This window comes from Strix uralensis, chromosome 1 (genome assembly GCF_047716275.1).
Source record: "Strix uralensis isolate ZFMK-TIS-50842 chromosome 1, bStrUra1, whole genome shotgun sequence".
Lineage (NCBI taxonomy): Eukaryota > Metazoa > Chordata > Aves > Strigiformes > Strigidae > Strix > Strix uralensis.
The window spans coordinates 66,167,851-66,181,548 of record NC_133972.1 but is presented as its reverse complement, the minus strand read 5'-3'; the positions used below and the strand labels follow the sequence as shown (position 1 = coordinate 66,181,548).

General features: G+C 44.1%; 1 protein-coding gene across 4 annotated transcripts in view; it reads right to left on the bottom strand.

Annotated features, from left to right (window-relative positions):
- The window catches only part of LOC141943814 (mitogen-activated protein kinase kinase kinase 3-like), an 84,425-nt gene that overhangs the window by 38,161 nt on the left and 32,566 nt on the right, over nucleotides 1–13,698 (bottom strand). For all 4 annotated transcript variants that reach the window (XM_074869475.1, XM_074869468.1, XM_074869480.1 and 1 more), the window contains one exon: nucleotides 7,425–7,534. In XM_074869475.1, the coding sequence (XP_074725576.1) occupies nucleotides 7,425–7,534 (110 nt within the window). The remainder of the gene's footprint in view (nucleotides 1–7,424; nucleotides 7,535–13,698) is intronic.

Here is a 13,698-nt window from a genome sequence, read left to right as displayed (position 1 = left end):
TTCTCACCTCCCTCAAACAAACCAAGACCTTAAGCTCGCAAGCATTTGGAAGAGGGATAAATATATATTTATCTATAGTCTGAGAAGTTGGTTACAGTTTTATTTTTCAGTCTTCCTTTGGCTTGGCCATGGTTTTGACCCACAGCTAAAGCTGAATTCATCACTGCTATCAGCAACAAATACTTTTTTCCGTTAAAAAAAAAATGTGGGCAGTGCCCAAAGCACTAGGAAGTCCCAGGGGATGCAAAGCACTTCCTAAATGCTGGAGCAGGCTGTGATTTTTTACACCCATGGAAATCTGGTTTGGAGCAACTGGTTTGAGATTACACAGGGAGTCTGGGGCATTGCCAAGTGCTGGAGCAAAACCTCACGCGAATCTGCACCCAGCATCTCAAACGCATGATCAAGGGGAAGGCAGGACCAGCATCTTCTCTGTAAGGACCTCAACACAATGTGCAAATGCTTGAGGGCAGGTTGTGGAAGAGGTGCAGGTGGTGGGGGCTGCTGGGTCCTACTCACTTTTGCAATTTTGTGAGGAATGAAGACAACATCGACTCCTCCTTGCACAATCCAAGTCATGCTATTTACCCTCCCTGCCATCAGATGTCAAATGAGGTTAATGGCAGCCTTGTTCTCCCCACAATCAAGAGCTCATTAGTTGGTGCCGCAGAATAAGCTGAAACATCCAAGAATGGCATGTGTTGAATATGGTGGAGGAGAGGGGTAAGGCCATGCTGCAAGGCATTAGCCTTCAACACTGAGCTCTGGCAGAGGATTTCATTGATGGTTTCATGGAGCGCTATGAAAGCTCAGGCAGGTATTGGAGGAAGCAGGGGAAACTGAGGCACGAGGCACTTTTCCTAAGGGTGTGAAGAAAAAGCCCAGCCTAGGGAAGAGAAATCTCCAAGGAGACCTTATTTCAGCCTTTCAATATATAAAAGGGGCTTTAGAAGATGGAGAGAGACTTATTCCAGGTCCTGTAGTGACAGGACAAGGGGCAACAGTTTTAAACTGCAAGAGGCTAGATTTACGTTGGATATAAGGAAGAAATTTTTTATGAGGGTGGTGAGACACTAGAACAGGTTGTCCAAAGATGTTGTGGATGCTCCATCACCGGAAGTGTTCAAGGCCAGGTTGGACGGGGCTTTGAGCAACCTGGTCTAGTGGAAGGTGTCCCTGCCCATGGCAGGGGGGATAGGCTAGATGATTTTTTAAGGTCCTTCCAGCCCAAACCATTTTGTGATTCATTCTGTGAAGCAGAGTGGGAGAGCCAAGCACAAAATTTAGATGTTTGATCTCCCTGGGTTGTATGTAGTGCGCAGCTTTCCCTCTCCGCATGCGTTTCCATATGACACAGGGCACAGAGGAGCCCGCATCTCAGCTGGCGCCTGTAGGCCCTGCTGCGACACAAACAAAATAAGCGACAACCCTGACAGGAAATACCACAGTAATTCTCTTCGTTTCTGGAATAATTTCTTCTCCGAGATACTTGTACTGGCATTTCCTCCAGCCCTGCTAACAAATGGTATTTTACTCTTTCTTGCTATCCGACTCAGAAAGGAAAAAGCAAAGCCACTGCAGTGGCCACAAACCCATCACCATCTTTCCAGGCTTTCCTTAAGGTATTTTTAGCTCCTTCCTCAAAACTTCTAATTTCATGAAGAGAAAAGACCACAACTGCCAAGCTCCAGAGGAAGCACTGATGGGAATCAGGGGGAGAAAGGGGGCAACCACTTCTGCCCGCTTGGCTGGGGACCATGGACGCTGGCAGGCTCGGCCAAGCTCAGCCCCCAGAGCTAGAGCAAGCAGCCCTGCATGCTGGTTTAGATTAAGGAAAACGCTGGAAAAAAATGGAAAAAGTGTTTCCAAATGAGGTGAATCATGATCTTATACAGAGATCCCTGAAGAGCTGACTGCTGTTTGTAATAAAAGCACACACTGAGAGCAGGAAAACATGCGGTTAGGCCTAAAATGGAAGCACTTCGGAGGAACAGAAGGTGCTGAGCACCCTTGCTGCTGAACACCCAGAGGGTTGATCAGATCAGAGTATAGGTCGAAGCTGAGCAATGCCATGCCTGTGGAGAAGGGTGTCCGATGGCACAGGGACACCCTCACTACACCACCTCAATCCACCGACTGCGGGCAGGGACCCAGCAGAGGAGACGGCGCCACACTTTCACGTCTGCCTCTGTGCTAGCGTAGCACCGGGAGCTGAAGCACGTAAAACTGCCACGCCGCAAACTCCTAGACCAGCGCCAAGTTCAAAGACCTCCCCGTCATGTCCTCTTCTCCTCCCAAACTCAGCTGCCATCAGAAATGGTGTTCTGGTCGGACTCCACCTTTGTGGCTTGCTTTTAAAGCTGCTCTTGTCAAACTTAACAGAGGACAGCTTTGCCCATGCTGAGACACTATAGGGACAGGGCCTTTGGATCACTTCTTCTACCCAAATCCATGGTTGCCTCACAAACCACCTGAGACAAAGCCTCCAACTCCAGCATTAACCCTTCTGAGGTCAGAAAAGGCAGAAAAAATCATCACAAGGGGCCTCCTCTTCCCTTCAGCACTGCACCAAGAGGGGCTCATTCCAGCTTTGCTCTTACCCACCCATGAGACCTTGGGCACTTACTTTGCCTCAGTTTCCCCATGGGTAAAATAAGGGCAATGAAGGAGACCCACTTCTGCATGCTGGAGGGTAAACAGAGGGACTATTTTGACTTCTCTAATTTTCTACTTGTTGGATTAGGAAACAATGAGAAAACCCCACTGAGCGGTGCAGCATTCAAGCATTAGTGCTCTAGTTACTCCTTTGTACAAAGCCACAAAGCGGTGGGATTTCTCCTCAACTTCTGGCTCTGGCCAAGAGAAATCAGCACCACAGGGCCAGGCTGAGAGGACTTCTGCACCTCCCCGACATGCACGTTGTTTGCATTAATTCTGTGCTCGCCCCTGCTTTTAGCAATGGGACGTCCGTTACAAGCCAGACAGCTGGACCGTGTCCCTAAACCGCAATAGGAGATGACTAATCCGCGTCATTAGGAATTATCTGCACAGAACCCCCACGCGCTTCGGGTTATTCAGCAGCCAGACAGAAAGGGGTTTGTCTGGGATTGCCCCCTTCTCCTCTCGGGGGGTGGAAGCTACAAGATATCCTGGTCCCCCTGGATCCTTACAGCTCTTTTCCTCTGAAAAAGCAAGCCCAGCACATGAGCAGCTCATTGGAAAGATGCTGTCTAGATTGCTCCCTGTTACAGATATTTTTTGTTTATACAGCAGCAGAAATCACAGGCTTCAAAATGTTTATCCAAAACCACCTATCTGGCAGGGAATAGTTTTTTTTCCAGCTGGATTTCTCCTTGCTATTACCCTCTTAGCACCCAAGTCAGCTCCGCACACAGACAAGGGAAAGCCTCTTCCCCAAATCCCTGGGACTCCACTGCCTTTTCCATCCCTAGCCAAGCCCTTCCCAGCTGGTCCTGCTGCCCTCTTGGTCCCTTGCTTCTGCCTTCCAGGTGGGGCAATCCCTGCAGATCTCATAGAGACTCCCATCTTCAAGGTGATATTTACAGACCCACATTGTATTCCCCAACAGTAAAACAGAGGTGATAAAGCCAAACTCATTTTAGGCTGCTGAAAAACCTACAAACAGAGAGCCCTAGAACATGAGCTGTATTTTATTCTAGTGACGAGCAAGCCTTGTCCTGCATCCAACTTGCCAAAGAAAAGACAGTCCAGAGGTAATTTACTAAAAGAACAACTTTTAGGTCAGTCTGACATTTGTCATGCATGGGAAAACATTCCTCACAAGTATTGGACTTTATTGCTGTGGGAGAACTTGCAATCAAAATTAACATGGCAGAGGAATCGCCATCTGTCATCAGCTGTGATAGAGGCCCACACCAATGACCTGTCATTAGACCAAAGCACAGCACTGACAATCAACTTCATACTGCGAGTTGCCAAGCACTATTCATATAAATAAATGGATGTGCACATAAATAGACAGATGCAAAATAAATGTTAATGTAATCGCTCCTTTCTCCTCCATGCTTTTGTTTGGGATTTCTAATTTTGTGGTCTCCCTTCTTATCCCACTCATCTTTTTCCTTCGTGATTACAATGCAAATCTTTATTCTGCTGTTTCCTCCTTCCCCTCTTCAGAGCCACTGCTATAAACAAACTCTTTTGTCTGTTCAGTCTAGGAGACTGCCTGAAAGGACTCCTTCCAGCCACACCAGAGGATGCATGAGGAATAATGGAGTGATAAAAGGAATAATGGAGGAATAACAGTCCAGAGGATGTACTAGGGATAATGTCAGGATGATCCCTCTGTTCCCAAAGAACGGCTCCATTTTAAAGATTGCAGCTTACACGCAGAAGGAAAAGGGTGTCCATCTCTACCCCTCTACCCTGTTTTCTCACAAGGCAGAAAGGCAGCGTAATGTAGAGGCTGACACACCTCACCAGGACTCAGGAGATTCAAGCCCAGCCATCACATCTGCTGCCAGCTGCCTGGGCAATCTAAGGGAGGAAACTCATACGCACCGTGTGTCAAGTATTGCTGTTCTCATTTCCAGCTTGTTCTACCATGAGGCATTAGACATCCAGAAACTCAGCCTTAATCCGGAACTCATTTGTAAGGAAAGCAAACTAAAAAATGAAACATTTTTATGCAATTTGCCAAAGGATGTTCATTTCATAAGATGATCTGAAGCAAAACTGTCAATATTTTTGGGAATAATACTGTGTAGCATGCACCGTCACAGACTACTTTCTTGTGTGGCCCGAGTCTACCAGGAATACTATCTGGCAGGCTTCAAATTTCAACTGCTGTCAAGAGAGCACTAAGGAACCCCTCCAGGAGACAGGAATGAGATAGCACTTTTGTTGTGTTTCTCTGTGGACCAAAGAACTGCTGCAAGCCACAATGGGACAGGCTACTTAGTCAACACATTCTTATTTAAAGTGTTTTTCAGTGAAAATTTGGAACATTGAGTAAAGGATTCCCATGCCTCAGAAAAGAATTCTTCTACAGAAAAAAAAGATTATTTTTTTTTTAATCTAACAACTGAACGTCCAGACCCAAGTATTTCAATGTGAAGATGTTGCTGCAGGGCCTCATAAGAGACACCTACAATGAGATTCCCAAGAGGAAAATTTAGCATCTAAATGCCCAGTGCCTCACTCTCCCTCTCCAAGAAGGGAGACTGTGCAGTGCATCCTTCAGCTCAACCAGTCAACGTGATCACAGGAAAAAATAAAGAAAAAAAGAAAAAACAAAGAAAAAAAAGGGAACACCAAGTACCAAAGGAACCACAAATCACAGGCATCAACAGCATTTCCAAAGCAATCTTTCCCCCCCATCAATGTCTGTGCTAAAAAACAAGAAAAAAAAAACAACTAAAAGTGACCCAAACAAGTCGATTAAAAGTTTCTGAGCTGCAAAATGAACCAAGTCCCCACTAATTCCACCTACTTTGGCCACTCCCCACCTCACAGACTAGACTCCCGTCATTCCGCGAGCCAGACTTGTTCCAGCTAGTCCAATTTAGTGAAGCAACAATTCAACATACTCCAACGCCCTTCATCTCGTGGGGCCTATCGGTCTGAATCCTCAACCCTGTATGCGCGAGGAGAGCGGGATGCTGACTATTTGCGTCTCCTCCATCGGAGAGCTCTGAGTAACAATAAGCACGCAGCTACGGCTGGTCCGCTTATGGATAAAAAGAAAAATCATAAAGGAGGCAATGTTTCTCCAAGCATTGATGTTATAATTGAGAAAGAAAGTTTATTTCCTAATATAGTAAAATTAAACACAAGTAGCAGCCAACAATTCTCAAGCTGATAACAGAGCACAACATAACTCTATTGGTGACTTATAAATTAAGATACAGAGTGGATGAGCTGTGGATATGAATTTGATTGCAAGATGTCATCTTTATGAAACTTCTGTAGATAAGAATTCAGCCAATGAAAACTATTATTTTCCTTATTTTCAACTAATTATCTGGCTGTGTATCTGCAGCATTTACAGCAACAGTTTTAAAAAATGACCACAGGGATTTTGCCCCATTGTGAGAAAACAAGTATGCTATTTAAGAGAAGTCTGAAAAGCTTTGCTATCCTGACAGCAACCCGAGATGGCTTGGTATGGTCCCCACCCATCAACTTGCAGAAAATGCTACCCTCAGAGCCATCCAAAGCTGCGCTGGATTGTCTGCTTTGCCTGCAGCTGCAGAAAGCCAGCTCTGAATTTCTCCGGTCAGTTTTGTAAACATCTTGGACTTATTTCAGCATGAACTGAACACAAATCCAGTGATTCAACTTGGACAGCTGCTACCACCAGGACACACTTTAAAACAGACATGCTACATGCGCACGTGTTTTTATCTGCATGTGTCTAGAAAGTCTAGAGGGATTCGGGAAAGGATTTTTCCCCTCTGGATCCAGGGTTCTTTGTCAGTAGCGCAAGTGCCATTAAAATATGCATGACAACAGTAAACGACAATTTGTTTTCTTCCTCACTAGGCATTCAGCAATTGCAAAGTTGATTGCAAGCTTATTCTGAGCACTAGAAGTAGAATTCCAAGTGGATTTGCTCGCATGCTTCTCCAGCAGCTTCCCAGTCCTCTTAATTACTTTTCCCCTTCTTTCTTTCTTGCTATTTTGACAACTGAATTATTTCTTCAGAATACTTGTGTTCACATAATATTTGTTCCATACACAAACAGGCGACTAAATCCACGTTAGCTATTATATCAGTGTCAGAGAATAATTTCTGACATTGCTCAAGGGACAACGTTTTTGCTCACTAAATCAACTCTGAATGTGCAACAGGGCCAAAATGTTTGGGTTTAGAAGCATAAATGCCAGTAATTAATATTTAAACACTTTATATAAGAATGACATTATTCCTCCCAAAAGAGCCTGGGTGTCTACAGCTCAAAGTTGGCAGTCTATCTCTCAAATATCTGAAGTAAAATGTGCACATGATAAATACTGTATTTCATCAATGCTGTCAATAGAAAACATTTGACTAATCCAAATCTCAAAGCTGCATAGCCTGTAACAAGTTCTACTACTTTCAGTGATAAGCAAAAGAAGTGCCTTGGGATGGGATTTGAGATTTAAAACCAGTTGCAGGCTCTATTGCTATATTTGTGAATGATCTGGAGTATCACTCTTCTCCTCTGCTCCTCCATTGCTCCTCTGTGACACAGGGATGCCTGTAGCTTCTTTTCAGCTCTTTAAAAAGGGGTCCTAAAGCTTATGCTTTGGTAAAATTATGTTACTTCTGATGTGCTGAGCTCCTGCAGCACTTGTTCACTTCAGTTCTAACATTTAAACTCTTTTCTCCCAGCATGGGAAGCATTGTGTCCACCTCTTTGGCTTACTGGAGTTTGAGGTGGACTCAAGCAATGCCTTACCTGTTTGCTGGAGTGGACACTGTTTTTATTCCTGTTGTTGTCCAGCAGCCCCCCACATTTGCCCAATGCTGCCAAATCCTTCATAATAGAGTTCAGAGCTTCTTCTTCATCTGCAAAAGAAGGAAAGACAACTTAAGCGTGGAAGGTAACCTTGCTCCTGGAAGTGCAGAGTAAAAATACAGTATTGCAAATACAATCTTTAAACCCCAATGGGTCAAAAGACATGATGTCTAGCCTTCCTACTAAGACAGGCATTCAAAAACTACACCACAGTCCCTCCCAGTCCATCATGTCTCGGAAATACAGATTTCTTCATCACAGGTGAGACAGATCCTCAGAAACGCCAGTGGCTGAGTGTGGGTGACCAGTGCTTCTCCAGCTCCTCCAGCTCGCAGCCTATGTCTGCTGCTCATGGGGCTCTTTGGAGAGGGACACATAGGCCAGATGCACTGTCCAGGTAGCGCTCTACAGGACAGAAACCTTTCAGGACTCAGAAAGCTCACGCAGCAGGTGATGGAGTACACCACAGTTCTTCATCTCTTCCTTTCCTCCTTCTTCATAAAGATGCTCAAGAGCCACAACTGATTTTCAAAACTAGAGCCAGTGAAAACCACGGGAGAGGGCAAGATACTCATTAGAAGAAGTGACAGACTCAACTATGCTGCATAGAAGACACACACACACTGAGATATCTTATGGTTTTTCCAGTTTCTGCAGTAACCAGAGAACTTTGAAGGACCCGTTTGATCTGAAACTAATCTCCTCCTTTTCAACACTTCTACATCTATGGTTGTGGTTATAGCTATAAATGATTACATTGCAAAATACCAACCACAAGCACTAAAAACCCTATCAAGACCTAGGGCACAGCATATTCATTAGGTGGGTGTGAGAACCCATTGCATGCTCCATGTTCATGATACAGTCAGGACAGGCAGGTATTAGGCACATACAGCTATTGCTGTAAAAATACAAATACAGCTACTGTACTTTCTGTAAAACAGTGGCTCCACGGATAGAGCCACCCCTACACCAAGCCAGCCTGCAGATTTAACTCAAACTCCGCTCAGATGTGAAAAATGACAAAAACGATACGAAATCAGACAGGACTGGACCCAAATACTGAGGTTCTTTCCCCAGAGAGGTATATGTCCTATATCCTCATGCTCAGATACAACATCATCTCCTCTTTTCCTGCTCCTCCTGCTGAGTTGCCCTATCAGACTGAAGCTGTGAAAAAAAAAAAAAAGATGTGAGAAAAAGAATTCTCATGTGTGCTGTGCACCCAAAGCCAACTCATTAAAGAAATAAAGGGAAAAGTGTTTAAAATCTAGTGTCACTTATTTTGAAACTCAGGAATGAGCTCTAATGCCTACATTTTCCTGTAGGCAATGTGTGTGTATATATAGTTAAAATATAATATAAATCTATATATAAATATTAAATATATAATTGACAAAATTATAAGATTCATCTCAAAGTACATTAAAGTGCAATTCTTCTTTCCTTCCACATTTCCCTACCTAAAAACACAGGTATGTTTTTCCAGTGGGGTGGCAGGGAGCATAACCTGAAATGCTACAAGAAAACACTCAAGAAAAAGATAACTTTCAGTTCTAGTTCAGGAAAGAAAAAGAAAAAAAAACAAGAATGGCCATAGTTTGGGTTTTGGGGGGCTTTTTTATTGTTAAAAGGGACCTCTGGGGACAAGCATGGTTTTCCAGAAGATTTTGTAGTAGGGAAAAAAACAACATAAAAAAGGAGAAAAAAACTTTTTTGTGGAGGGGGAAGGGAAAGGGGGGAGGTGTAAGTTAAAAAAAACCCACAAAACCAAAAACCCCATGCACCACCCTCCAGGAATTTTCCACCAAAGCTATAATCTCTAAAATGCCCCTCACCCCTTTCTTTTTTCCAACCTGAGTGACAACAAAAGTTTCCTGAACTCACTGACACAAAACGCAGTTCACAATGTCACAGGGAAACAGGGCTTCAACAGGCAGTGGCAGAGCCGGGCTTTGGCTAGCAAAACCACTTTCACCACCACTCTCCTACCTCCAAACCTCCCAGGACATGCCTGGCAGCATCTGCAAGGAAATGCACCTCTGGTTAACCCACCGGTGCCCTGCAAGGGTATTCCAGAACTCATAAGATTCAGCACTGCCTGTCCCAAGGAGGGACAGCAGGGTTTGCTGGAGGTCAATAGTAATAATAATGAAAAATAACAATAAACCAACAAACAGGGACAGAGTGACTTCAAACTTTTCTGGAGCGACTGTGAGCTGCTCCCTCCGTTGCTCCCAAGAGAAAGACCTGGCAGCCCCAAGAACTGGCCCAAGCCCCCCACAGACCACATCCCATGGGGTACACACAAGGTTTAACCATGCAGCCAAGAGCAATAGCATGCACCATGCTTTTGCCAGGATGTCTGATGAACACATGGCATCACTGAAAATATCAAAAAAGAGAGATCTTTGAGCTGAAGTGGATCCTATCACTATTGCCACTAGAGATGAGTATTCAGTGTCACTGCTTCAGTGTTATACCCCTCCCTACCAGGGAGGTTACTTTGTCACTCACACAGACAGTAGTCACAAGAGATTGCAATGCAATTTCACTAGAAAGAAGCTGGAAGTGAGCAACCCTGCAAAATGCAGAGTCTGCAATTGGAAATCACCTCTGCAGGCTGTACAGAAAACCTGGATGTCCTGGCTGCCTATACTACCACCTGGGGCCTATGCTGACCACCAAATCCGGGTATTGAAACTAACTTGTGACAAGTTATTTACTGATTGACAGAGCAAGGAAGGCAAATTTCCCAGGGACTTGGGTCTTCTTGAACACCAAGGGGTTTCCAATGTCCAGGAAATGTTGGGTATGTTATTACACTGTCCTCAACGCAATAACTGAGTCTTCCTCCTCTACCTAGCCATCAATTTTGTCAAAACTTTTTGCAATGAAGCCTTCTGAGTCTATCAAATACAGGTTTAAAAATTCCTGGTGCTGCAACCCCACCTGCATGATTATGAAAGTCACATTTCCTTAGAAAGTCAGGCTACACACCTCTGCCAGAAGAGACCAAATTTTGCATCTCTCCCAACATAGCAAAGCAAGAGGCATCCACTCACTTTCAGTAACTGCTTAAATTTAGCCCATTTTCAGAAACACCCAACCATCAACTTAATCAGCCTAGAATCAGTGGTGTAACACTGGGTTCTAGCTGTCCTAAATCAGGTACTAGAAGGAAAAAAAAAAAAAAAAAAGAAGAAAATATTTCTTGTTATTTAGCTGTCAACTCAGCATCTTTGTTCCTCCAACTACCAAAAAGATGATGCCAAAGAGCATTCGAGAATTTTTTATTATAAAACGTGAGTGTTACTTGTCAAAAAAACCCAAACTACATATCCATGCCATCACTGCTACAAAGTAAGGTAAGAAAACTTCTTCCTATACAAGCAGGAAAGGTTGTTTGCTGCTGCTGGAGCATGAAAGAACACAACTTAAGCACAAGCAGAAGTATATTATTACCTTGAAGTAATGTATTTCTATGTGCTTAAGTAGCTTTTAAACTACTTTTAACAGTGTGTTTTTGGTCCAAGAGAACTGCAGTTTTCAGAGGAACTATGACCAAAGCCTCAACTGTTCAAAACAAAGCGACTACACCCCCACACCGTGCTCTGAAGCAACTTCAGAGCAGGAGCACAATTTGCATCATCGGTTGCAAAACTGACACTTCCCAGTCCTCTCCATGACAGCTTTGCACAGGGACTGATGCTTTCCAGACTAAGCCTCTTGCCTGTCCTAATTAGTGCTCTTGGGGTCTCCAAGCTGACTCCCAAGAAGGGTGGAGAACTTTGTTCCATGGAAACAAGCGGCCAGCTCAGCCAGTTCAGTCAAAATTCAAATAAGCACTGAAACTTACTGGATAATTAAATCCAAATGCCACTCACAAGCCTCTCCAGTGAAAGGGGTGTCACAGGCTGTTCGCTCTCTGTTTGGCTTGGTTTGAGCAAGCAGAGGGTGCAGGATGGACAACTCTCCCAGGGAGAACATGCAGGGAATCAACAGGAATCCCGTGCCCAAGGGACATGCAAGATCAGGTTCTCCTGATCTAGCCCTGCAGGACCCAAATATGCTTCAGCCTTGTGAGAAGGCAGCATTGAGACTACACAGCAAACATCTTCCCAGGCTTTGCCGGAGCGCCAGAACAAAACAGCTGCAAGTTGCACAATGCCAATGAAGTATCTGCAGAGCTCAGATGGACTCAGAGACTCTTGGAAACCACTGACTTTGCACAACATGCGCAGGTTCTTGCTCCTGAACATCCTTCTGACCCAGCTTCACTCTTGCAACTTTTTGTACAAATTCACTTAAGGTATTGTAGGTTGACAGGATGAATTGTACAGCGAAGCCTGCTCTCTCCCTAGCACAACATGTAATCAGGAATATTTCTATGATGGAAGACCAGGACAAAGAAAAACTGATTACACAGACAGCAAAAATGAAATGTAAAAATCAATTGTGTTTAGCACTGTCCCTTTGTCCCCTATGTCTCTTCTTCCATCCTCAGCTCTTTCTTTATTTTCATTTATTTCCCTTAGTGGGAAACTCATTTCTTTCTTCCCTACTCCCCACCAACAACCCAATTTTGTGTTTTTTAAATCAGCTTCCTGTGACAAAGCTCATTTGATCACACTGCCAGCCCATCCAGCCAAGGATCACTTCCAAACAAACAGAATAGAGGTCTCAAAAGATATTAATTTCCCAAAGGTTTGGGGGCAGGGGGAAATATCCATAGTCACACAGAGGAGAGGAACACAAAGAAGAAGCAAGCCAAGAGCACTCCCAGGAAGCAATGACCAGTGGAGCTACAGCGGACAAGGGAAGGTTGGTTTTATACTTCAATAAAAGTACACTGATGCATTTTGGCAGGATATATATAAAAACCAGAATACCTCCTTCTCTCATCAAGTTTTCAGTTCTGTAAGACATTAAGACTTACAGGTCCCAGGCACTACCAAGGTGAATCTAGGGCATTCAGCACTTAGCAAAATCAGCTATGAAGTGAAATCAAAAAGCCACATCTGCCCTTCAGATACATGTTTCCGGTGCTACATGGCTTCGGTTTCAGCATGCGTGCAGGAGAGAGGAACCTGGAGTTTCAGTCTTAGTACAGCAGGCTCATAGCTGAAGGAGAAGAAAAAAAAAGCAAGGGAGAAATAGCAAGCCTGAAGGTCAACATGGACCACCCAAAACAATTCAACCATCAGGAGAGAAAGCAAATGAAGAAGGGACAAAGGAATAATTTAGCTGTGTTCAGATGGTCTAGACAGTGCTGTTATTGTTGGCTTCACTAATAGGTCATTACTAAGAAGCAGCTTACGGTAGTTCCATGAAGCTGCTTCCATCAACACTGAAAAAAAAAAAAAAAGCACCAGCTGGATGAAGCACACAGAAAAGCCTGCAGAAGTAAAACAGTCTTGTAAAACACGGCAAGTTCTGATTTTGGTCTCTTGCACACTCTAGGCAGAGCTAGGGCTGGGAAAAGTTGGGGAAAAATCCTGGGCGTTGCAGAAGAGAAGAATATTGTCCTCTGAGTCATTACTGAGCAAGGCTGGAGTGTGTAGCTAAGGGGCCACATGTTGTCACATACACTTCCGCTTGGATCCAACGTAAAACCACAGACATGACCACTTGTGGTCACTAAAGATCCCACTGTGCTTTTCGCGACCGTGACGCTGATAGCCCAGTTCAGCCATTGTGCCTGTGTAAATTCCAGTGGCACCCTCCATTGCTAGCATCCACCTCTCTGGAAAGTGAGGCAACCGCTGGGGATATCCCCAGGCAGAGAGAAGAGTTCTGTGAAGGCTGAGAAAGGATGAAGAGAGTATGGGAAGCCTCACAGAAACATTGTCGCCTTCAGTAAAAGCACTTTCAAAAGGCAAGACTTTGAATGTACAGTGACAAAAATATTGAAATGATGTAAAACATAGTGAAAAGAAATATGGAACCACATGACTATAACACTGACAATCTTAACTTTGGCCTGCAAAGGACATCAGCCTTTCATTTTCTCTGTTTTTTGAAAATACACAATTTTTGGATTAACTGGTATACGACATTTATCATTTACCAAAGAGAACCTCAACTGAAAGCCAAGACTCACTACCTCAGCATCACTCAGTAACTGCAAAGGGCAGTCGATGGACTTTCAGATAAACTGTTAGATAGAAAGAGAGATGAGCTGTTTTTTATAGCTCATTTGATGGACAGGAAT